This window comes from Malurus melanocephalus, unplaced genomic scaffold (assembly GCF_030028575.1).
Source record: "Malurus melanocephalus ecotype Western Australia unplaced genomic scaffold, MMel_1.1 scaffold_986, whole genome shotgun sequence".
Classification (NCBI taxonomy): domain Eukaryota; kingdom Metazoa; phylum Chordata; class Aves; order Passeriformes; family Maluridae; genus Malurus; species Malurus melanocephalus.
Window position 1 is genome coordinate 97,524 of NW_026624218.1, and position 26,757 is coordinate 124,280.

The 26,757-nt window shown below is 37.6% G+C and overlaps 1 protein-coding gene across 1 annotated transcript in view; it reads left to right on the forward strand.

Moving 5' to 3' along the window:
* Window positions 1–26,742, forward strand: part of TMTC2 (transmembrane O-mannosyltransferase targeting cadherins 2) — a gene marked incomplete at its 3' end in the record, with an annotated part of 95,636 nt that extends 68,894 nt beyond the window's left edge. The window contains exons 7-9 of the mRNA XM_057386542.1: window positions 10,380–10,501; window positions 25,305–25,386; window positions 26,494–26,742. Coding sequence (XP_057242525.1) covers window positions 10,380–10,501; window positions 25,305–25,386; window positions 26,494–26,742 — 453 coding nt within the window. The remainder of the gene's footprint in view (window positions 1–10,379; window positions 10,502–25,304; window positions 25,387–26,493) is intronic.
* Window positions 26,743–26,757: the final 15 nt, after the last annotated feature.

The window sequence follows — 26,757 nt, forward strand, 5'->3', positions numbered from 1 at the left end:
GGATGTGCTTACATAAGCCTACATGACTGCAGTTGGTCTCTCCTACCTATGATAGTRTAAAGGTTAGATGACGAGACAGAGCTAGGGCTATACTTTTTTTATAGTGTGGAAAGAAAACCATACCTCTCAGGAGTAATAAAACCCATCTGATTTTGCCATGTATTTAAGATGATACACATAATTTTTGCAAGCATACTTCTCCTTTAAAAGGAACTGACTAACTTAGACTTAGTAGCTCAAGTTGGGTGAGATAAATCCTAAATGCCTATTCAGTCATCTCTTTGCATCATGTGTGACAGAAGAAGGCAACTGCATCCATTATTAGGAGTGTATCCGCTTTACCCTCGTACTGTGTCACTGAGTATCAGAGGGCCCACGGAATGTTTATTTCTGTCTCAATGTTCAAGACAAAATTATAAATACATTTGCTGTAACACTTTCTTTGATGAATAGCATTACATAAACTTGTCTGCCTGCTTCTTACCTTTAAAAGGGAGACTAGAAGAACTGAAGTAGGGCTGTCCTGTATCATGCATTGGCAGCTGCAAAAACCTGACTAAGCTGTGCCTACTCATTGTATTCTCATTGCTGGGGAGGAAGAGGGAGGAACTGGGCAGTGCCCCTCATCTGCTTGGGAAATAGCAGAAGGAAATAGTCCTTCCCCATCTTCTTACATGTGGAAAAAGTCTTTTGCTGTGGTTGTTATTGTGATGAATGTATTTCCAGTCTCTGGCAATCTGTGCTTGGTTGAGTGGCATACATTGCCACATATTGGCATGTGATATAAGGAAACAGTGCTTCCTCTAGTTTTTAATAATTACTCGTTCATGTAACTGAAGTCTTTGGCAGGTTTTACTTCTTCTGTATGATGTATATGACCTACTTGAGAGAGAATAAACAGGAGATGAATTGTTTAAATGGAATCAGGTTTGAAGTCCAGCACTCTGAGTCTAGTAGCATTAACACTCCAGCAGTGCTAAGCCTTTACACCACCTGCTTTCCCTGTTTGTGTTACACTTCTTTTCCTGTGCTTGCTTGTATTGGCCTTTTGCTCTGACAGGCCCAGTGACTCATTCCTCTGGTGTGTCAGTCTGCCTGACAGACTTTTTTCCTTTAAAACTCTATGTAACTTGCCTCTAAATGGGAAAAAGAAGTATTGGGGCTCAAGAAGCAGGCATCCATTTGCCTTTTTATTTTTTTCAGTGTACAAAAGTCAGGGCTGTAATACTGGCATCAGATGTTCTAAGTTCGTGTATATGAAAAAGTTGCAGGGAAGATTTTGGTCTCCTGTTGCTGTGATTTATTTTGCCAGGTGTGCAACTCAGCTAAGGAAGCCATATGTTTCCCTGGCATTGTACCAAGAAATAAACCCTTTTCATTTCTTTTCCTTAGGAGAACACAAAAAAGCTAAAAATGAAAACTCTAAAACTAGAATCAAAATAATTATTCAACAAGCTGTATAAGGTTGGCTTGGTATTTATTTTCTCTGTACCATATTGCTTTGATGTAAATTAAAAAGTACATGCTAAGGTTACACAGATTAATTTGCTTGGCATAGCAGCTTGCACTACAAAGGCCAGAGTCCAACTCAGCTGTATTAAATAGGTAATATATTTTGTTTAAAGTTTCAATTAAAGCCTGAGGTCAAAAGATAAAATGGTCCCTTTGGGATCTTGAACACTTTAATGCCAATATTAGGATTGCTAAAGGATCAGCCTCTGCTCTAGATGTCTTTTGCGTTCCTTGAAATTTGATATTGTACAGTTGATTGTATTACACTGCTTTTAAAACCACACTAGCCCACCTGCTACAGTAATTCATACTCCTGACAGTTAAGTGGTGTGAAATGGACCATGGAGGCTTTATTTTAATACCAAACAGTAACAGGAAAGATGTTTGGATGGCATTGTTCAGGTTTAAATTGGCAAGATGCTGTCGTAAAAACAAAAGTCTTTATTGGACTTCATCCGCTCTTGCTAACATCTGAATGCCTGTTTTCAGATGCACTTCAGGCAAAGCCTTACAAACATTTTAATGAGAAATGCAAATCACAAAAAGCTAATATTGAAGGCGTGAATATAGTTCATGATGCACAAGTTAAAGTTTTAATTCCCTTGCGAATCTGCTAGATTGCACATGGACAGAAACCAAATCATGCACCAAGTGTACGGATGAGAAAAGGGGAGCCAGATTTTACATCTGGTGCAGAGGTTTGTATCATAAGTACAAAGGCTTAGTATGCAGAGAGACTTTGTCTGTTGATGATTATAACATAACTATCACTTTACTTGATTATGCTTTTGGGTCAACATGGCTGTTTCTACAAACCTGTTAATGTTGTTAAGGCTTCTATCCTATTTACCCCTTGCTCCCATTAAATGCCTTCTTATTGAATTATTTTGAAATATTGTTCAGAACTCCAAGAAACCCTTTGGTATAGTTTTACTGTGCATGCTGAACAACACTTAATATTTAAGATTCAAAGATGATTAAGCTGTGAGATACATATCCCACATCACTACTTATGCATTGTATGGTACCTGCACCTATCTAAGCTTTAGTCATCAGTGTGCTTCCTATGCATCTCATGAAATTTGACTGGTAATTTCTTACTGAGTGTGCAGTAAAAGTCTTTTTTTTTTTTTTTCTTGTAAAACTAGCTTTGATGGAAAAAAGAGTATTCTTTATCTTTCATATGCACATTTTGTTACATGTTCAATGGAAGTAAGAACAGAGTCCTCTCCAATGGATACGGGAATAAAATGCTGGGCTTCCTTCTCTCCTCTTTCCCACCTTCATTCTGATACTTTAACCCTTCCCCCTCTGAAACTTTGCAGACTGTGTTAGTTTATATCTGGTGTCCAAAGCTAAGTATCTAAGTTCTTCATCCAGCTGGCAGCCAGTCCCTGGTGGTGCTCCCCTGGGCTCAGTATTAGGGCCAATCTTGTTTAATATCTTTACTGATGATCTGGATGAAGGGGTTGAATGCACCGTAAGTTCACAGATGACACCAAGTTGGGTGGCAGTGTTGATCTGCTGAAGCTCAGGAAGGCTTTGCAGAAGGATCTGGACAGGCTGGATCCATGGGCCAAGGCCAGTTGTATGTGGTTGAATAAGGCAAATTGCTGGGTGTTGCAACAGGAAGGAAGGGGGAAGAGTGGCTGGAAAGCAGCCCAGAGAAAAAGGACCTGGAGGTGCTGGTCAACAGCAGCTGAACATGAGCCAGTCTGTGCCCAGGCATCCTAGCCTGTATCAGAAATAGTGTGGCCAGCAGGACCAGGGAATTTATTGACTCCCTGTTCTCAGCACTGGTGAAGCCACACTTTGAGTCCTGTGTCCAGTTCTGGGCCCCTCACTAAAAGAAAGACATTGAGGTGCTGGAGCGTGTTCAGAGAAGGGCAATGGAGCTGSGGAAAGGTCTGGAGCACAAATCCTATGAGGATGAGGGATGGATGTGGATGAGGGAGCTGGATGTATTTAGCCTGGAGAAAAGTCAGGAGAGACCTTATCACTCTCTCCAGCTCTTTGAAAGGAGGTTGTAGCCATCTGGGGTTTGGTCTCTTCTGCCAGGCAACCAGCAACACGACAAGAGGAAAAGGCCTCAAGCTGTGCCAGGGGAGGTTGGACATCAGGAAGAATTTATTCACTGAAAGTGTTGTCAAGAGTTGAAATGGGCTACCCAGGGTAGTGGTGGTGTCACCATCCTTGCAAGTGTTCAAGAAATGATTGGATGTGGCACTTGGTGCTGCGATCCAGCTGATGTGGTGTTTGGTTAAAGGTTAGACTTTGATGATCTTTAATATCTTTTTCAACCTAAATGATGCTGTGATTCTATGATTTCTAAGCATCTCCTGTTTTTTTCACTTTCCTTTAAGGGATTTAAGCTGGGTATGAAGGTTACAGCAGTGGATTGCTGGGGATGGTAATTGATTCAATGTTTGAGACCAGGTTTGGGTTTTTTTCCCCAGGTTCACAGATTTGGTTTTATCTCTTTGGACTCTTGAYTTATATTTTAATGTGAAATTATGAAATTTTCTTAGGTATTTGTCTGAAAAAGCTATTTCTAAGGATGAAATGCATTTTTATCTTAAACATGCAGGCTTTTATATGAAAATAAGTATAGTCATAACATTTACAGACAAAAAATATGGTCCAGTACTGAAATTGGACTACAGGGTTCCAAATTAGGCATGATTCTAATGGAAAGTGATTCTATTAATAGTCTTTTAAAGAAACATACTGGCATGAAAATGAAATTACCTATCTTGTATGAGCTCAATGCCTCTGTATTTGTCAGTATACTTCTTTCATTGGAAGCCTTTGTACAGCAGGGAACAGCTGCAACGTCTATGCTGTTCCATGCTGCAACTGATCTTATTTTGGCCTTCATTTATATTTGTTTTCTACTTTAGGTATTCTTCTTCAAAAGTAGCTTAGTGGTCTAATTAAATCAGATAAGGCTTTGCTTTGGCTAATTGAGGCCTATAAGAATTTGCTCAGCCAAAGTAAATGCGGATTGACTCCCATCCATCAAAAACCCTGATAAAATACAATGCATTCCTTGAAATCTTCAAAGAGATTATAGTGTAAAMGGAAAAAAAAAATCCACACAGAATATGCTTAGTCTGTGCAGAACTTGATGCTCATTATGTTCACATGCTTGAGCTGTTTCAGGGAAGATGTGCATGCACTGCATATTTATAACCGAAACTGTTAATCTTTTGCAGTATTTCTTAGACATCAGTGTAGTATAACTGTGCTTCCAGATTCATCATGTTATTTTATGTACTGGTACTGAAGAGAAAAAAGGGGGAAGTCATATATCTATGGAGATGCATTGATGGTAAGCACATCTGTAGTATTGATTTGTTCAAGAAAGCTGCACGGTTACATTGTCAAAGACACAAACTCCTTGTGATATTGTGACACACAGGGATGCAGACCTCTCTATCATTTTCCAAGGCAAATTGTACTCCCAATTCAATGAAACTATGGAAAAATTAAATTTAAATCCTGACAGAATGTATATACCAGAGATTTTTCTTTTCAAAGGGCATCTCCATCTTCCTTTGTGTTTTACATCTGGTGTCTTGTCCATGTCAAATTTTATATTTTCTGTATTACAATTTTGTCACTCAGAAATTTGAGAGGCAGATAATTAACATATGATGCAGAGCAGATTTATCCTACGTTGTCTCCTTTATGAAGATAATTTTTCAGTTTTTGTAAAAGGAGGACCCCTGGAGGGACCTATCTTCTTAATATGAAAGTACGAGTGCCTTACACCTATGGTGGTACAGTGCTTCTACATCCACAGTTCTATTGTACTTTCTCATCAGAAAGTCTGGGATGCTCCCTGCCGGGATATGACCCTTGCTTGGTGTGATTACATGCATCGGAAACAGAACAATTATGAAAACAGCAAATGAGCAGTTAATCTAGAACTATGCAATATACATTCATGTACATGGTACCTGATTTTGATTTTTAGCAATGTGTGGTATGTATTGGAAAATCCTGTGTCCTTCTTAAAATTTATTTTTCTTACAAACGCATTCCACTTGATTATCAAGTTAAATATTAGCCTTTAGGGGCAATAGCTGCTAGAAAGCTAATCTTTTGTTAGCATCATTATTTAATATAAATATTTAATGTTTATTACTATTTTTATTGGGTTTTAATTGTTTTTAATTTTTTGTTAATATTGTTAATGCTATGTTAATTAAATATATTTAATTATAATTAATATCCTGGCATGATTTTAGTGGGGAGGTTTTGCCTGTTTTGTTATTTTGTGGGGTTTTTGTTTCATGTTGTTTATTTTGAAGTATTATTTTTAAATTCCAAGAATTCTGATGAAGCGTGGGAAAATAATATTGGTGTACGGTAGTCTTGCAAGTGGTCTATCTCTGTGACAAATAAAATCCACTTCAGTATAGGGATTTTAATTACAGTGGTGTAAATCTAGCTAAAAGGTAACCCATTTCTCATTTCTTTGAAAGTATTAATAGAAGTGCTAATGAACTTTGTATGCACCTTTTTAATGGTCTTTCAGTTGCATATTAAAGCTTTTCTTGCACAACATTAGTACATGAGAATTACAGTTTAACAATATATGTTCTTTCTTGTAGAATAAACCAAGAAATGGGCTCATAAAACTCAGAAAATATTAACTGAACTGACCCCTGTAAAAATGGAAACAGTTTTGAATTACTGATTTGTCCCATTTACTCCAGTCATCTGTTGAATTTATTACCACCACTCATTGTGCAGGCAATGTTGCACGTCTGTGTGTTGATGCAGATTAGGGACTGGAAATAACTGTCCATTTATGTCTTAAGGTTTTCACTGCCATGAATTTCTTTCTTTGCCATTGTTAGCTCTCTAATGAGCTTTACGGATCTATCAAGTTTTATTTATAAAAGTGTCCATGTGTGATCTTTCAGATTTTTAGCATGAGATTTTGTAAAAGAAGTATTTTTTAAAATAAATATCTGCTTATGTGTTGGCTTGCACATTTTCTGCCAATGGACATTCCTGTTACCTTTCAAATGACTAAATAGTTTGCATTGCAAGTTTACAAGAATGCATGATTGTAAATGACAAATCTTATTTTTCTTATTTTAATTTCAGACATGCAAATACATCCTGAATTACAAAATCAATCCATACATCTTTTCTCTGACATTTTGTTGGAAAATTATCTCAAGCTGGCATAGCTTGAGATAATTGTTATTGTTAAATATATATTTATACATTGTTATATTGCATCAGTCTAATGCATAAATTCATTTGATTGAATTAATGGTTCAGATACCCATTTCTTGATTTTATTCTGTTTTTTGATTATGGCAGTGGTAGGAGCTGTTGTCAGTTTTCAGCTTACTTTGTTTTCTTTCATTCATTTAGAAAAATTATTAGAATCATTATTAGTAGAGTTAATATGAGATCCCCTAACAGTGCTTCCTTCTGTAGTAATTGTATGTTCTATTTACTTAAGAGTATGGGAATTCTTGATACAGCCTCCTCAGAAGGAAATGTTCAATTACAGAGAATTCCCCGCAGTCAAAGAATCACAGAATATGCTGTGTTGGAAGGGACCCCCAAGGATCACCAAGTTCAACTCCTGACCCTGCACAGCATCATCCCCAAGTCACACCATGTGTCTGAGAGCATTGTCCAAACACTTCTTGAGCTCTGTCAGGGTTGATGCTGTGACCACTTCCCTGGGAAGCCTGTTCCAGTGCCCAACCACTCTCCTGATATCCAGCCTAAACCTCCCTGACATAGCTTCAGGCCACTCCCTCAAATCTTGTCACTAGACACCACGGAGAAGAGATCAGTGCTGGCCCTTCCTCTTCCCCTCAMACGGAAGTTGTAACTCTAGTGAGGTCTCCTCTCAGTCTCCTCCAGGCTGAGCAGACCAAGTGACCTCAGCTGCTCCTCGTGTGGCTTCCCCTCAAGGCCCTTCACCATCTTCATGGACTTCCTTTGGACACTCTCTAATAGCTCAATGTCTCATATTGTGGCACCCAAAACTGTCCCCAGTACACAAGGTGAGGCTGCCCCAGGTCAGAGCAGAGCAGGGCAATCCCCTCCCTTGCCCAGCTGGCGACAGGGTTGGCCCTCCTGGCAGCCAGGGCACTGCTGGCTCATGTGCAACTCTCCATCAATCGGGACCCTTTATGTGACATTGCTTTCCAGCATCTCGTTCCAGAGGCTGTCTGTACATCCAGGTTTGCCCCATCCCAGGTGTGGAATTCAGCACTTGCCCTTGTTCATATGGTTGGTGTTTGCCCATCTCTTTAATTTGTTAAGATCTCTCTGCAGACCCTCCCTGCCTTCAAGGAAGTCAACAGCTCTTCCCAATTTCTATCTGTAAACATCAGGGGAATACAGTTTCTTTCTTTACAGTTTTATATTTAGATTGACATATTGTAGCTTTGTTTCTAGGTGCCCCGCTCAGAAATACACTCAAAGTTTGAGGAGCTTAGTGTGTGAAGTAGTTGGGCTCTTAAAACCTAATAAAAATTGAATTTGCAAGTACTCCGAACTTTTTAATCTCTTCTTATATCAGAATCGATCATGAAAAATATTAGACCCAAGATTAGACCCTTGGGTCTATTTGAAATTTGGCAGTGCATTCAGCCTTTACTACCAGCAGATAATAGCTCCATCTCTTATGGCTGCTTTCTTTACTTCTTAAAACATTTTGTTGTTAATTGCTTGAAATTCTGCCAAGCTGTAACAGGTTGGGGTAGAATTTTCCACTTAAATAACAGGATTCTTCATTTCCTGTATGCTAATGAAACAGGAAGCTGTGGAAAAAATAATATGCAACCAAATAATTAAACATCCAGCCTTAAACCGTGCAGCTAGGGAGAGGAGTTCAGGGGAGCATATAGCTTGACTTCTGGTTTCATCCATCCTTTTAACACTTCATGACTTTGTTTTGTGCAGACCAGGTGTAATGTTTTGTCACTTATTTGTGAGTGCTGAAATATTGAAAAAATCACATATGATGTTAATTAATAGCAGTGAATTTGATGTTCATATTCTTTTGGGCTTTCTTACCTTTTTTTTTTTTTTTTTTTTTTTTTTTGTTTAATTTGGTGTGGGCTTTTTTGGACGGAATTGTTCTTTTAGTTTGGCTCTAAACAACAATTAATTGAGTGCTTCTGTGTATGTAATCAAATATCCCAGACCGGTGCATGAGTACAGAATGCTATGTAGATCTTTGATTTAGAATAAATAGACTTTTTTCAAAACAGGACTGCAAGCCTCTAAATACAGCAGACCTGTTTGGAAAAAGTCTATTTGTTCATAAAAATCATGTAGATTTCCCTTAGCCTTAACTCAGCATGACTTCTGACTACATCGTGCTTATTTTATTTGTGTGCTGCGGTTTGGTCATTTTGYGTGCACCACACCCTAACTCAAAACCTATGTGCTACATTTTGCCTGGGATCCTTCTCCTCTAGTGACAAAGAGAAAATAAAAATCTGCCTCTGCCTTGTCCAATTTTCTTTCATCAAGAAAATCCTCTCTAAATATTCAAGATGAAGAGGTAGAGTAGCTCCCGTGGTATGAGTTCCTTATTTTGCCTCTTTTGAGAATCTTTTTCTCCAAATTTTTGGGTTGTGTTAATTGGCTTCAAGCTTGAATAAAGAACTTTGGTCCCTCGGTCTCCTTGATGGCCTCATAGTTAGTAATTTTCATGCAATACAGAACTGGAGGCTGTGACTTAGCTGGAGACAGCCTTAGCTGACCTTTAGTTGGGTCAGCTGTAGTCCCTTGATCCTCCAGTAGTAGCATTTGATAAACTGTGAGTTCATAGTTTTTGGAAGACACTTAGTCCTTTATTAGAAATGGATCAGCTGCTGGGATGATGAAATCCTGAATGTCCAATAGGCGTTTTCAGGCTGTCGTTGACTTAGACAAGGGCACGTTTATATCCAGAGCCCTTGTGAAAGAACTGCCTAAGTGCAGAGTATTAGTCTGAAAGCTGTTACTCCTCACCATTACATACTGCTTTCATATTGTTTCCAGCCTTTGAGAAATTTAATTGTTTGCTTCTTGAAGAAAGAGRCTGTTTAGCTGTGTATGCTAAACTCTTTCTCAGAAACTTCATGACTACAATTATTTGTATAACACTAATATATAGTACATATAAAAAACATAATATGGTGGGCTTTCTGACGTCCCATTCATYTATTGTTCTTCAACATTGCCTGCTTCAGCCTCTCATATAAAGTATTTCACTTTGAAAAATGTCCAATTTCAGTAATTTTGTGACAAGTTCTTAAGACTAGCAATTTTAAAATAATGGATGCTATGTTTTAATTTAAACAAATTGTTGCAGGTGACCTAATATAACTACATTCAGAGATTAGATTTTTAATGTCTTGCCTCTCCCTCCAATATACTTTCAGGACTGTTTTCTTAAACTCTAGGTTTTAAAACAAAATTTTGTTTCTTCAGTTATTATGATTAAATGCAAATATTTTCCATATTCTCCCTGCTGTTCCATGCTTTATAAAGTAGAGTGATGGAAAAGAAGTAGCTTTTCTAAAGTAGATGAGATAAAATTTCTGTCACTTCGCGACTTTTGACTGAAACCTAACAGTTGGAGCTCTCTCTGGCAATTCTGTTCCAACAGTGGTTTCCATCTCAACTATGCAATTTCAGCCCTAATAAGGCCTTAACCGCCTCACTCAAGTGCCTCCAAGGCTTTTTTGTGTGTGTGTGATTGCAAGTGTTTAAATCACTTCACCCTTTTCAAGATCTCTGCACATTTAAAACATAAAAAATTATGAGGTAAATGATGGGCGCCTTGAGAAATTTGGGGCATTCTCACTGGCATTTGTTTCACCCTGCAGGAGAAGCCTATATGAGAATGAGCCAGCTGCCAGAAGCAGAGCACTGGTATGTGGAGTCACTGCGATCCAAGAGCGACCACATCCCAGCCCATCTCACCTATGGAAAACTGCTGGCTYTAACGGTGAGTTCATCAGCATCTCCTGGGAGCTGCTCTCAGGCCCTTTGAGTAGCTTAGGTAAAGGGATGGGAAGGCTTTGGCCTGAAAATTGCTTATTGCCTTATTTGTCACACTATAACAGTCCTTCCTCTTAGTTAAGGACTTTGACAGCATGATTATTTGTTGGTTTTGGTTTTTTTTGTGAGGCACTGCATCTATTCTTGAAGTATTGCCAACTCTTTGTTGGCAGAAAACAGTTCTAATAGCACAGGAGCTTTGTGATGCATAGTAAGGAGTCCTCTGGTTGATAAAGTCTTTATAATAAGTACTTTAGATGACAAGTAATTATTTTAATTCAATAAGATATTCAGTGTTTGACTCAGGGTAGTTGGAGCAACCTATGGCTGAGTGTCACCAGTACTTTGTGAATAACATCTCTTGCTTTGAATTTATACTTCTTTAGGAGAATCTCTTCGAGCATGTGAAAGGAACTACTTAACCTACTAAGAGCTAGTTTTAAAAGATCAGAAGAGTTGGATTTTATTTCTGTGAAATTTACATAACTTTTGATTGTAGATGTGCTTAGACTAGCCCCATATGATAGTTACAGAAGAGTGCCAGTCCCTTCTTGATTTTCACATATTTTGAAAATGAAAATGGATTTCTATCTTACTATTTTAAATAATCATATTATATTAATTAAAATAATTATGTTTTAAAACTGCTTTTCATTTGTTTTCCATTTTCATTCCCATTTTTCTGACCAATATCTATTCTATTTTTTTCTATTCTATTGTTCACCTTAGTGGGTTTGCTTTCTGTGCTCTACTGATACACTTCTGTATGGCTCTTCCATCCTTATGCCTCAGACTGAATATTCCTCAACTGAAAGTTCCTCAACTTTTCACCCGTGATAAGCTTTTTCCATGGCCTTGATTGTGCTATCCAGTCTTCAAGGAAAAAGTGTCTTCTATCCAGTGGAAAAAAACAGCTCATAATTTATTTCAGGAGATCCATTACTGCTAAAAGTATCTGCATTTATGAGAGGGGAAGGAAGTACAATAAAAGTTTTCCGTATGAGTAACAGGTGATAATGTATTTTTGAAAGACTTAAAATTGATCAGGGTTACCATGTGTCTTTGTTTGAAAGAGGTGTTTTGCCAATAAAGGCAGGGACTACCCCCTTGGAGTGGTGGATATGACCCCCCTTCCCTCTGACTTATTATAGCTTTGAGAAAATCATGGGCTTCCAGGCAAGAATATGGGGAAAAGGGAATAACAGTTTATTTAATATGTATAACAAAGTGAAAATAAGTAAAAACAACAATRGCAACAACCAGCCCAGCCACAAACCCAGTGACAGCCTCACACAGAGATACTCACCTGATTCCCTGGTGACTGCAGGAGCGCTGTGGCGTAGGTCCCGGCTGGTTCAGATCTCCCACGTGGCCAAGGAGGGGCACAAAACAGGCAGAGATGGATGGGAAAAAAAGTTCCTCTGCAAACTCACAGCGGATACGCCGATCTCAGTGCTCCTTTAACCAMCWCAGCAYGAATCTCAGGGGTCCCAGGCAAGGCACCGGGGCAGAAGATCACAGTGCAGCAAAACAGGAACCAAAGAGCAGTCAAGCTCTGCTCCACAGGTAGCAGGCCAACCCCCCTCTGAGCCAAGCAGGGCAGTATATATAGTTACCCGCCACCACCACACCCACACACACCCCCTCCCAGTACTTAGCAAGATCGTTTGGGTGGGGTGTAGGTCCTATTGTCTTTACTAATCGCCCTGCCATCAAAAGGATGACCTGGCAATCAGTGTATCCCAGCAACAAAATGGGAAAGAAAAATTCCCAAGAAAGGAAACAAAGGGAGAAACCATAAGCCACAACACCATGTAATGTTAGATGCAGAGTTTGATTAAAAGCTACTTGGATGGCAAGATTTTAGCTTGTAATGGAAGTCAAGATGACAGTGTTATATCCCCATTGCCTATCCTGGAAAGGCTTCTTTGGGGTACAGTTTCCAGTTAGTGTTAAAATTACTAGGGTATTGACAGATATATGCAGCCACTGGTTACCTTCTTCTGGAACAGAACTGCATGTAGGTTGTACAGGAAAATTTCCATATTTACCTTGCTTTTCTAGCAGATATCTTTGTGTCTTGCATCAAAGAATAATAGGGGAAAGTCAGTGTTACTGGTTTCTTCTTAGCAGATCTTTGACACAAAAGTGCTAATTTATTTGAATTGCTGTGGGSAAGTGTTGTGGTTTAGGAATGGTATTTCCCAATTTAGTGTTCCCACTGTAACATTCCAAACCACACGCTGTCCTCTTAGTACTCCCTTTTCCTTCTACTGCAGCAGGCTGGAGAGGAAAATTGGAGGCACAAAAGGTAAAGATCATGGGCTGAAATAAGAACAATTTACTGCAAACAGTAAGAAGGAAACAAACACTAAGAGCAACAATATTAATAACAAAATGTACAGGAGAAGCAAATGATTTACATGGGAGTGCTCAAAACAGAGAAGCCCCCACCAATACCAGACTGTGCCACTTGTGCTCCTTGATCCAGAAGTAACTTCTTCCCCTCTTTCCTGGATGGGAATATGGTATAGAATAACCTCTGGGTCCTGGCCATGCCCCCTCCTGGCTACTGCAAAAATTAACCCTCTCCTGGCTGGAAGCGGGAGAGAAAGCAAAGAGTTTTCTTAATAAAATCCAAATACCGTTTTTGTTTTTGTTGTTTTGGTGTTTTTTTTTTTTTTTTTTTTTTTTTTTTTTTTCCACACACACACAGCTCTGCCCTACCCCAGTACTACTCTGGTTAATTTTTTGAACTGCTAAGTTTGTGAAATATGAGGTCTGCTAGGGAAAGTCTTGCAGTGGTTCTGGGAAACAAGGTCTCACAGCTTTCTTCAAAATAACAAAATCCCCAAATCTCAGAAGTGTGCAGACATTGTGAGTCACTAATTTTATTTTATTTTTTTTTTAAATTTTGTCGCCTCATTATAAATGTGCAGATATAGGATAAAACTATAGTGTTATTATCCTAGCCTTTGCTATGAAGCAATGAATAATGTGCATGGGTCCTTATGGTAGAATTGAACTGTTTACTTTTCTCTGGGGATATAAACAGAAGRTATGTGTGGGGTGGATTGTGCCATGAGCATCTGAGCTGTGTTTGTGGAAGAATGTGTCTCAGCAAGGAGAAGAGCTGTAAACAGCTTTGAACACTGAGTACTGCACTGTGATAGGCAATAAATACCTTTGCTTTCCCAACAGACACTTGCTTTCCCATATTTGCTCAGTGCCATAACTGTAGTCTATTTTCATCACATTTGTTTGTTATCATCTCTTGACACTTTTTTCTTGATACTGTTGCTTCTCATGTTCATGGCAATATGTACAGATAGGGCTGATGTGCATTCTGTTGACAGCAGTATAAGCTGAATGGATGGTACTGATGTCCTGTTGACTTAGAGGATTTCATAAACATGTGGCAAAGAACATTATGGCAAGAAAGTATTTAGAGATAGCACAACATTTTTCAGGTGGTTACTTCATTAATGAAAAACAAAGTTMTTTTGTCTTTGATCTGCTGACAATTGACAATCATTCAAATTAGTTCTTTCAGCTACAAGTCTGAAAAAATGAATGATGAAGAGATTTGGCTGTAAAATATGGATTTTTGTCTGTATGTTGGTCACTTACTCTTAATCAGATTTGCAATCTACTGTCTGCTCAGTGATTCACAAAATGAATTTTTTCTTGTTTTTAGTATACTGAACTTTCCTAGTACTAGTTCCCACTGCAAATATATGATTGCTGTGACTGACTAGAAGTCTTCCTAGAACTGACTAGACTATGCTTCCTAGAAGTCTTCATAAACTTTCTTGGGATTCAGATTAGAGCTTCTCCCTTTGGCATAGTTATTGCAGCCTAATCCCAATTTTTGTTACCACTGTGATTTATTTTTCTGTTATGCTTTGCTACCTGGGCTAGTGATCATTTTCTCACAACCTGTAAATTTAGGAGAGAGATGTTGGATATTAGAGATATGTTAGAAGCTTCTTTACCCTCTTTTGTTGGAAACAAGCCTTTGAATTTTTTACAAACCTATTTCTGAATGTAGGTACTGAGGCAAAACTGTTGATAACACTTCTCTTAGAAAAGGCACACAGAGAGAAATGTGAGATAGCTATTGGAAGGGTGGATGTAGGTGCTAATATAGATAGAAAATTTTTCTGTCAGTGAGACTGGGGGTAAGGGAGGAGAGGAGGTAATTTCCAGACAAGTTCCTAAGTTCTAGCCAAAAGCAATTCTAATATAAAACCCCCTAGCAGTTAAGGCAGACCTGTAAAGTTCACAAATTCAGTGACGTTTTGCTTCCTTACTTTAATTCCAATGAAGTGGCTTAATTTTAAMACCAGCCTTTCTGCCTTCTCAAGTCTGTTGCCAGTATTAATGCTTACTAAAAGCAGCATCACAGAGAATCATTTAGGTTGGAGAAGATACAAGAAATGCCAGATGGACTTGAGCATGCTGCTGTATATGCGGGGCAAACCAGACCAGCTTAAGAGCTCCAGAGGAATAGCTAATGAATTTGTAGTCTTGTTACCTAATATCATAAGTCACAAGAATTTCCAAATTCCTATAATAGTTCATGTTATATGTTTGTATCAAAGAACTACAGCTCACTAAGCTGCAATTTTCTTCAAAATATGTAAGGACAGCATAATTTGGTCGTTGAAAATCATGAGTTTTAACTCAGTTAGTAGAATAATTGGAAAATAGCCAGTTATTCTGGGGCTTAAGTTTGTGMTTATTTTATTTTCATGAAATGACAGGTAGTTGTTTAGAATTGTAGTGCTTTAGCCTTATGTGCTTTTCATACCTTTAACTTGCTAAGCTGCTTAAATTACTTTTTAAATTACTTGGGGATTTTATTTGTCAATATGACACATTAGTTGACGTAGCCAATCTTCTGGTAGCTTCATCCCACAGCATCTGAGCCTCATCCTTTGCTTAGGTAATTTATTTCTCTATCACAAAGAAAAGCATAATTTTTTAAAAGGCTTTAAAATTGCAAGACTACCAGCTTTAGGATAAAAATGAATCTGTCAAAAGTGACAGTGCCCGGTGATGCCTTCAGCATGTACTATAATTCATTTTCCATTATATGAGCACACTTTCTATAAGAGCAGGCATTGGCTGTCATGCTAAAAAAAATTTACAAGTAAGGCTTTTAATTTTCTTTTTTCCCTCTCACTTTAGTAGTCTTGAAGAGAAGACTCAGAAACCCTCCCTCCTAATGTCTGGCCTCTGCCATCAGTCAGTGGTTGGTTGTTATAGTAGCACGCTAGTCTGAGAAGCTTTTTCAATTRTAAATAAACTGTTTGAAGTTTTGTTGTATCTGTTTTTATGAACTGGAGCCCACAAACCATTCTGCATAGCTTGCAGTAGTGGCTGCAACTGCTAAAGTACTTAGGGACAGCCATATATAGTAACGTTTAGTGTGTTGCATCTAGGAATTGCAGGCTTTGCTGTATTTCTCTGGAAAATATTGCACAGTGTTTTCTTGCATTTTACATGGCACCACACAGTGCTGTTAATCTCCTATTTTTTACTGGCTTGGAAAATCACCCAGAGTGCTATGAGAAAAATTTACTTTGCCTTGTAAAATTTCTGTGCTAGAGCTCCAAACTGTTAAATTCAGTAACAATCATCCTAGAAGATTCGCTGTAATATAAAATGTTTTATTTTAAAGTGCTTTCTTCAAAAGGGGATTGGGAAAAAGTAATCATAGACATGATAGAGACAGACAATGTTTTGGATTAATATAAAAGTAACAGGATTGTGAACTTCAAGTACCAATCTTGAAGTTTTAATGCTATTCTTAACTTTTGAAATAATTCTTCCTCAGTGAGTGACCACATTTTTGCCTGCACTTGTTTGTTGCTTATGTTTCTGACAAACAGAAGGCCTGAGAGGTATCCTGCCATTTTTGGTTAGTTCTGAAATTTCTCAGAGTGCTTCTGTCAAATACCCTACTTTATTCAGTAATTGGTGTAGTCCTTGACTGTCATCTCAAAATAAATATAAATAAATGACAACATAGAAATAAATGGAAGRTAGGAAGAACAGAAGAGAATGAGACAGGAGGAGGAAAAGGAGAACAGTGTACAGTTAATATACTAATTCAACATTTTCTATTTCTGTAATTACTTGCTGCTGGTGTTTCTGCACAGAAAGGAAATTTGCATTTCTGTTGGCAAATTTGTCATGTTGTCATCTTTAAAGTCACTGGTTGATTGCTACTTTTTTTCTGTCTCTCTAGATTTGCACAAATTGGAAGAAAGCAGGAATCAGGGAGAACAGTCATGATGTCAAAAGAATCGTGACTGTTTTTAAGATATAGCAATTGAAATGCTCTACGTTAAATCTAGACATGATTTTCTAGAATAGCTTCTTCTTTTAGTAATCCACTCCTTAAAAACAAACAAAAACAGTTTTAGTAATACTTACATGTAGACATTTATCATTCCCCTAGAGAAATCTTAATTAGTGAAAAGGCATTTTCTGAACAGGTTAATTTAATTAGATCAGCAAATCTGGTAGGTATTTCGTTTTTGGAAACTATATCCCTTGGCTGTTAGTACTACTTCTAGGAAGATTTTTTTTAATGAAAATTGGATATTTCAGTTAAACTCACATTGTGACTGTAAAAATGACTTTGAATCCATGAGAATGCCCTTCCTAAGAAATCGGGTTAAGCCAAGCAGTAGCCACTAATGCCCTTCCTATGAAATCGAGTTAAGCCAAGCAATAGCCACTACTGCAATTGACTCATGATGGTAGAAAGAAGAGGTTTCTCTCTTGAATGTAGAAAATCAGGTTTATTTACTTCAGAACTGTGAGCCCTATTTTTTTAAGGTTTGGTTATCTGGTGTATCTGAAGCTTTAACACCTCCAGTGTGAATGACAGGATTTCTGAGCTGCAGAAATTTCAGCAGCTGACATCTATTGAGCTTGTATTTCTTCAGAGGCTGGCTGCATGCCAGGAGTGTTGCATCCATACTTATACTTTTTCAGTCCCCTTAGGAACTTTGTTTGGCTGCATGCCAATTGTAATAGAATTAATTGTAAAGGAGAGTTTTTTTCATTTAAATATATCCGTCTAGTTCAAAAGTGACTCTGGAACAGGTATTTAGGCACATAACCCCTCATTGACCTCCTTTAGGGATTTTTTCTTTGGCATCATGTTTCTAACTTCCTGTAGACAGGAAAGGGGGAGCCCTAAACTTCTCAATTTACTCAACATAAATTTAAAGCTTGTTTTAGAGAACATCACTGACGCATGATAAACTGCTCTCATGAAAGAATCACAGGCTGCTTTGGGTTTGGAAGTGACCTTAAAGGTCATCTAGTTCTAACCAATCAAAAGAGACATCTTTATTGTTTTATTACAGGATTGAATATAGCTGTTAATTATTCTGTGTGGAAAAATAGGCCGAATTTAACTTACAAGAATTTCATAGTGAAAACCACATCTGAAGATACTGAATTTGTATCCTGTTGACTGGCCAGTGAAATATGAGATATTAATACACTTCTTTATCAGAAAATATAAAATGTGGTTTAAGATTGAGCAGAAAAGAAAGGGACTAACCTGGAAATTTACTTCATATTTCATTATATATTTTGATACAAAATAGTCAAAGCTTAATGACCAAAGTGAACATTTCAATATGGGTGAAGATAGTAAATAAATCACAAGGTATAGAATGAAATCTATTCTTTAAAAGTTTACTTAAGACTACGCAATATTTCTTGGTTCCAAAAGTGGTGTAATGAAGTAAGTTCCTTCTAGACATCAAGTTATCCCAAAAGAAAGACTAAAGAATAGATACATCATCAAAAAACCCCACCAAACAAAAAAAAAAAACCATCACATCACAAACAAAAAACCCCACACCACAACAAAAGAACCAAAAAAAAAAAACCTTCAGGGGGAAAAAATCATTTGCTTAAATGTCTTTTCTATATTGTTTTGAATGCTTAATAGAACAAGAATGGTTTTGGCAGTTGGAGACACACAAGCCAAAAAAAAATGATGTCAAATAGCTTTAATATATTAATGATTTTTTTGATACATAATACTTGAAAAAAATATCAGCGTAACAGTCTCTCAGTCATGTCCCAAGCCAGTAAAGTTGTGTGCTGTGCTTTTAAGTTTCTAAATGTATGGGTCAATTTAGATGCACTGGTGTCACATACGAAGAAGGCTTAAGCTCCAGTAGATTTCCACCAAAGTGAATGGGCCCTCTTTCAATCTCAACTCTCTGGTTATCATGTCTTAATTATCACTGTAGATATAGACTCAAAAACACAGTTTGTGTTAGTCTCTCTCAATTAACCTTGGCTCATAGGAAAATCACACTGACTTCAGCAGAATTTCAGTGAAGCTAGTAGATGGAGTTTTGTTCAACAAAAATCCACATGTGGTTGAAGGAGGACTAATGTGATATATTAAGATGGAAGTGAATCACTTAAGGTGCAAATAGAGGATAAAGCTAAAACAAGAGGTTGCATTTTATTGATTCTACCAAGGCTTATTTCCAAAAGCAATGTACTGGGTTATGCGAGCAGTGTGCAATGTATTGGACTGTGCATGTGAGGACCCTGGTCCAGTGAGGGAAGGAAAATGGGAAGGAAATGACTGGGAATGAAAATGTCAGTCATGATCTCACTGACAAGGTTATGTGGATGTGGGCAATCATAAGAAAGTTGCCTCATGTTTATTACAAGGTCAAGTTTAGTATATGGTGAATTATCATGAATTGGTAGATAAAGATTAATAGTGTAATTTCCTCCAGAGTAATCCAATTCATGCTCCCATACCCTGAGATGGCTTCTCTGTCATGTTTGGTTGTTTTTATTTTACTTTAATAAAAATGAGATGAAAAGGCAGGATTTATCTCCTTAATGCATGGGAAGTATAGGAGCTGAGATGGATTTTAGACCTTTTATGTTAATAATCAAGTCCTGTCTATTTCAGATGTTTCTGAAATCATTTCACATACAAATTATGGTACACAATATTTATATTGTAATGTTGAATGAACAGGGGAGAGTGGTAGAAATAACAGCAAAATTAAGGAAAAAGAAGAATCCCTTTAGCTACTAAATGCTAGATATTAAAGTTCGTTTTGAACTACTAATATTTAGAGCAGGGATGGGAAGCTTTCCATGTCAATAACACAACTGTAAAATGCAGTTCCATAGCTCCTGTTTCCTTGGTCTGGCTACGTAAAAGCTTTTGAAGAATTTATTACTCATTTACTCAGTACCACACAATTTAATTTGTGTTTTGCCTCACAATCTTTTCAAACCTTTTTACTATTATTGAATAGTCTATGATTTTAAAATGTTCTAAAGAGGAAGAAGAAAACATGTAACATAATACTTTTCTATATTCAGTGTGCACATTTTAATCAAACTTCCATTAAGAAGTGTCCTAGTGTAGCTGAGTATTTGTATTCCTATCATCTGCTTATGTTATAGGAAAGGTAAACAACCCTTCTGTAACTATACATAAGTTGACACTGCTCTGGTTTGTTTTTGATGTTCCTGCCTTCAAGGACAGTGGGAGGGAGAAGTGCAAGTTACACACATTCCTGGAGGAGTCTCGGGCTCAGCGGTGGGGAAGAAGCTGCCTGCTCTTTGGGACTGCTCCTTTTTCCCTCTTCTTTGGACTTGTTTTTTTCCTTAATTTTTTTTTCTTCATCATCTGAGAATAAGAAGATTCCTGTGGCACAGCAGGCAAGAAAGATCCTCCAGTGAACCACCGGAGCAATTCTGTCCAACCCCTCTGGGGGCCCCGGAGGGGAAGCCACTCCCAGGAGGGAAGAGAAAGACTTTAAGATGCAACAGCTGGTCCCACAGTTTTTTTTGTTCTTTGTTTTATAATTTTTTTCCCCTCTCTTCTTTGTGGGCATATTATTTTGTTGTTGTTTTGTTAAATAAATAGTTTACTTTTTCTTTTCTCTTTCCTCTCTGTGGAAAATTTGTCTCTAGGACCTGGGTGGAGAAAGGAGGGGGATTTGCTGGAACTTGGGAGTGTTTGCCCCCATTAAATTCATCCAAACCACAACAAGAAGTCTTCTCACAATTAAATTTATTTTATTAAAATATGAATGCTTGCAAACAAAAAAAGAAAAAGAAAAATGTGGAGAGTGACAGTCAACGTACTTGTGGTATAAATTAACTTCTTTATAGAATCACATTATTACCAGGTAAAGTTGGTAAAACTATATTAAAGAATGAAGTCTGTGTCCTACTATTGAAACCCTCGTAAGTTTTAAAGAATGATGAATGTTTATGTCATATAAAGTTGGTTCAAGTTGCAGAGACCACCTAATTTGTTGAACCACTATACTGGTTGCCGCTGTGTCATCATAATTTCCACAGGAGGGTTATTCAGAGCTACTCAGCTGTATTAGTCTTTTCCAGTTTTACTACCATCRCAGGGTCCCTGGGCCTCCAGCAGCATGAAGTACAACAGCTGCCTCAACATGAATTTGTCACAGTTTACCAGAAAAGTAAGGAGAAAACAATTGGGTGGATATCGAAAGGCTAGTTTTGTCCTCAGCTTTTTAATACTTTTAGGATAGATATATTCTTCTACTAATGTATCAACTGCCCTTATCTGGCTCTCTTCCCTTTGTTCTGGTAATCTTAATAGTAATTTGTATGAAAGCCCAGTAAAGTAGCATGTCTGACCGTATTAGTGAGCACAGATACGTTTTTCTGATCTCTAGGAAAGAAGTGACCAACAAAAGGAAAAACTTGCAGTCAACTGCAACGAACTAGACTTAAAAATCAAAGTCCTGAAATAATGTTGAGACAATTAACGGTTTTGTCATCCAAAACTGCAAGCACCCAGCCATTCTGATTAGAAGTCTGCATGATTTGTGGAGAGTGAGATATTTCTGAAAGCCAGGACATGTATTAGGTTGTAAGAGCCCTGTGTTATCTACCTGCACTTTTTAAACTTTTTTTTTTCCTTTCACATTTGTAGATGTTGCTAGAAGATGGTAATCAGTGACAATTCACAATAATTTGGGCATGCGACAGGGGAGAGGGAGATTGATGTTTTCTTTATTAATGGAAAACTCCAGAAAGTTTGTTTTCGTTATATGCTTTAGGTCCAGATCCAGTAAGGCAAATATCAGCCCAGTCTTCTAAATCAATTATTAAAGTGTCTTCATCATGTTCTTTTCCTCAGCAAGAAGATTGACATTGATTGTGTTGTGATTCTGTCTCATTAGTCTCTGCACTGAAAAGCCATAAATATGCCAGCGAGTCTGTGCAGAGGATCTCCATTAGGGCTGGGGCTGGGACCACCCACTCATGTCTCCTGAGCAGACCAGTAGCTGTCATGTAGCACCTTTTCATTAGCTGCTGACTTGGGCAGAATGTAAATTGGTGACCAACAGGTGAAAGGTATTTTGTATCCCATTATTAATCCTCAGAGATGTCAAGTCTTTTCATTAAAACTTATTAATGACTGCTTTATCCTTCAAATAAGTCTCTTATCATGTGGTTGTAAACTTAGGATTTTTTTGCTCTTTAAATTTGAAAGGACATGTTGTTGTGCATATATRACTGCAAATGCTGCTGCTAGAAACTAGGAGGTTTCCAGTGGCTCTCAGTGCCTGCATTTTTATATATGTTATATCACAYAACAGTGAGTATGTACACCAAATTCCTTCCTGCTCCAAATCAGTATTTTTCAGCTGTTTAAACAATTATTTGGATTTTCTTTAAAAGTTATAATTTTATTCCCTTATGCCATATGTTTTATTTAACACTGAGAACATTAGGTGGGAAAGGTACAATAGGATTACTGTTGTGTTAACTACAGTGTGTTGGTTTGTTAAGGGGTATGTTGGACAGTTGAAAAAATGTTGATAAGTACTAAATTTTARTTGTGAAGTAGCCTGATTCTGTCAATTGGTTGGATTTTACATAATTTGACACAAAAAAATAATGTGTATTAAATCTATGCTGAGGTATTTACATTTTAACAGCAGGCTGCATTAAAGAGGACATTTCAGCTGGTGTGATGCAAGGTTCCTCACAACGCCACTCTGCAAGAAAACACTTACATTGTTTTTTTAAATAATTTTTTGACAAATGTGGGTAAATGAAAATGATGGCCAACATGAGCAAATAGAGCTCATTTTAATTAGATAACTTTATGTCTTGGTTAATATTATTAAGGATATTTCTCCACTTTATCTGTGAAATGACCATTTGAGCCTGTAAATAGCACAGTTCTTTTGATGTTATGTAGGCTGGCACCTGTCATCACTGTGTATTGTAGGTCTCCTGAGTAGCCTGAACTCAAGTGCAGTATGCCATTTGGAAAGTGCCAAGAAGAGTAGAGCAGTCATGTATTTTTGGTGATTCCAGTTAATCAAAATTAATCATGTTTGACACACGTTTGCAGCCTTATAGTTCTGTAGGTAGAAGCTACAATTTTGTGACTCCATTCAATGAGCTGTCCTTTTATGTTCTAGAAATAGCCACATAGTGAAACCAGCTAAAACTAATTATGTTAGTCTGTTAGGGCAATTATGCAAAATCTGTAGATGTTCATTCTGTCAGTATGAATGGTACATATGCTTACTGCCTCTTATTTAGAAGTATCAATGCTAGACTTCGGTAAGCCATTGTAACTTTTGCCAGACTAAAATTGCCAGCTTTAGACTTAAACGTGCAAAATTGAGTGTTTGATTATCATTTCCCCCTGCCAATTGTTTTGATTCATGATTATTTTCTTCTTCACTTTTTGTTCTTAACTACAGTTGTATACTTAAAAAAAAAATGGTGTTTAATGCATATATATATGTGTGTGTGTCTTTACTGCACTAGTAGAAGAGGAAAAATTAGTCTGGACCATGTGTCATATGTTTTTTGATTTGTGGCTTTTTATTTGTGTATTTCTTGTTTTGGTGTTTGGGTTTTTAATACAGCAGTATAAGATAGCGTACTCTATCATGTAGTTGCACCATTTGGTTGACAGGAACCTCGTGCCATGTGGATTTGGCTTTAAGGAACATGAGTTTACCAAAAGAAGTTTACTAAATAATAAGGGTAAATTCTTACCTCCAATAAACATTCATTTTGTGAAACTGGAATGTTGTAARTGTTAAGCCTGCTTGTGTCTCTGCCAGGATGATCTCTTGAAATATGGCCTCTGTGTTGGTTTTGGTGGAACCTGGTCTTCGTATAGTCCTTGGTGTGCTGCACGGCTTCCTTCACTCTATTTCATTGTCTCTAAGCCCCCTGGGGAAATACTGAGAATCTAAAGCAGCTGTAATCATGAACAGACCTCGTTATTATTCCTCTATTAACTTGTGGAATAGTGCAGGATGTGTGCCATGTCTGTTTCCAGAACACAAAACCTGAGCAAGCCTATATGGCTGTATCTGTGAAATAACACTCAAGGCAACTGGAGAGATGCAGACCACAATGCCTTTCTTCCACAGAGGTTGAGCTGAACTGTTCTTTATTCTGGAGGCTGCCTATTTTATAGCACAAACCACAGCAGCTAATTTCATGGGAATATGGATAAACAGGTCACAGGTGTCTTACTGAATAGGTGATGGTGACTTGTGTTTGAGCATTAGACGAGTCTAATCCAATATCACTGTTTTTTCAAGAATAATGGCCACTAATGGATCTGCTCTGACACTTCTATACCATAATGCAACTGTGGTTTGGTGATTCCAGTGAGAAAGAAGTCTGTCTTAGAAAATTTCTATTCTTTTTACCATAATTTGTGTCAGGCATTTGCTTTGTTGTTTTGGGGCTTTTTCCCCTTGACCATTTTGTCATACCCTTGACCATTGTGTTTAAAAATCACCATTTCTATTACAGTTGTTTTATGGTCATCAGAATTGATTTCTGATGAAATCTTACTTCCAACATTAAAATCAGAAAGGGTTCCACATTAAACCCTAAAATATTTTCTATTTATCTACTTTATTATTATTATTAATTTATAAGTTATTTATTTATGATAACTTTATCTTTGGCTGTGTATATGGTGTTATTTAGGATATAAGGAATACAAGAATTGGAGCTGCATCAGGGGAAGTGCTGAATGGACTTTAGGAAGGGGTTCTTTTCTGAGAACTGCTCACTGAGAAGTGGTTACAGCATCCAGCCTGTCAGAGCTCAAGAAGTGTCTGGGAGACACTTAGTCACGTGGTTTCAGGCAGTCCTGTGAGGAGTAGAGAGTGGGAGTGAATGATTTTTATGGGTCTTTTCCAACCTGAGAACTTCTAAGATTCTGCAATTTCATAGAACCATAACATGCTTTACCTCCCCCACTGCCCCACCCACTTTTTTTTTTTTTTTTTTTTTTTTTTTTTTTTAAGAGCCCTGCTAAAGTTCTCTCCTAGTTCCCTTCTGATTTTAGCTTGGGTAAATGTAACGCTTGCCCGTAAAGCAGCATGGAGCTGATGTTTACCCAAAAGCCCTTTACAATACTTTTTGCAATACATTTCTACCACTTCCTTGCTTCTTGGACGTTGATGATGTTGGACACATTTCTTCCTCAGTCTGGAGAACTGCACCATAAAGTAGCTGACCACAAAAATTGCTGTAGCACTTAAACATTCGTATTTATTTAGGTTAAAGTCTAGTGATAATAGCAGTTGTTTTTCTCCAGTGCCTGGAAATTGGAAATTTTAACTGTACATGATTGCTCCATGGTAATAGAATGTTAAAATAATCCCCCCCCCCCCCTTTCTTTTTAGGGACGCAAGAGTGAGGCAGAGAAGTACTTCATGAAGGCTATTCAGCTGGATCCTACCAAAGGAAACTGCTACATGCATTATGGTACGTTTCAGATAGATAGGATTTCCATACGTTATCCAGGCTTGCTGTTAATCTTTCCAAGTGATTAAAGATTTGAAAAGTTCTATTGGCAAAATTTTGTCTTTAAAAAGAAAGAAATTAATCTACCATATATTACTTCATTTCAATTTTTCAATCTTTGTAGAGGTAGAGGTGAAGAATTTAGTATTTTGCATAGCTTTTCTCCTATGAGAGGACTTTCAATATTGCTGCCTCTCTGGGAAAGAACAGAGGTGACTATTGCTGTATGTCAAAGTTTCATGGCCTGTAATATTATTTTTAACGGTTCTGGCCTGACTTCACTGGTTGCTGGTGGGTGGGCAACAAGAAGTTTTACTTTAATGTGCGTGAGTTCTATATATTGAAGTGTCTTAAAAGCCTTACATCTACCTCCWTCCCAGAACCATCTTGGCTTGAAATGGCTAAATATTACAAAAGGTTTTGACAAGTTGGCTGTATCTTTCCTACTAAGCCATACACGTGCATAAAGCATACAGTTAATTTGAAGGTATCTTTGTAACTTTGGATTGTTTTTGCTAGATGTGCAAAAAATATTTCCATATGTGTTTAGTCTCAGGGAACCAAAATTATTTATCTTTACAGACTAATGCTTACTGTATTTTAAAGCTGATAATGTACAAATCTTAAAATGCAAGCTATGTTGTGCCAGTTGGAACATACAGAAAGTAGTAAGTTTCATCTTACTTTAGGAAGAAGGTGGGGAACCACAAGCACACTCTATATATCTTTGTATATTATTTTAATTTTGTCTTCTGATTCTAACTGGTAAATTAAATAAAAACGAGTGAGCAAAAGGGAAAATTAATCTCACATAATAACCATTTTACTCTGTGTTATCTTTGCCTGAACTGCTCACATGGTGTATTTCTGTTTGGTCCAATGCAGTATGAAATTCTGTATGTTACATTCCTAGAATCAAACTTTGGACTTAGAGCATGTCATTGTATTTAAATTTATGTAGCCCAGTGTCTTGGGTTGATGTTTGGTGCCAGTTTTGTTCTGTATTCCTTTTCCGTTGGCACATATGCCAAAAAAAAAAWGTTTATCTCTTTAAATGCTACCCAGAAGAAAAGAAGCAGGGGCTGCTGGGAAGACACAGGGGACAGTTTAGCTGCCAGTGCTGCCACGCGGTCGGGCTGCTGGAGCTGAGCTTTATCTCTCGCTCTCTCTCTGCTTCTCGTCGTGGGAGTCAAGTTACAGTGTCGCAGTTTCTGCTGGCTCAGTTGGTTGGCTTCGGAGGCTTTTCCTCGAACATCCCCTCTGCGTCTCCTGCTGCTCCTGGGTCCTACCGAGGGAGGGGCCGTGCGGCTCCATTCCGTCCGGGAGCCCAGG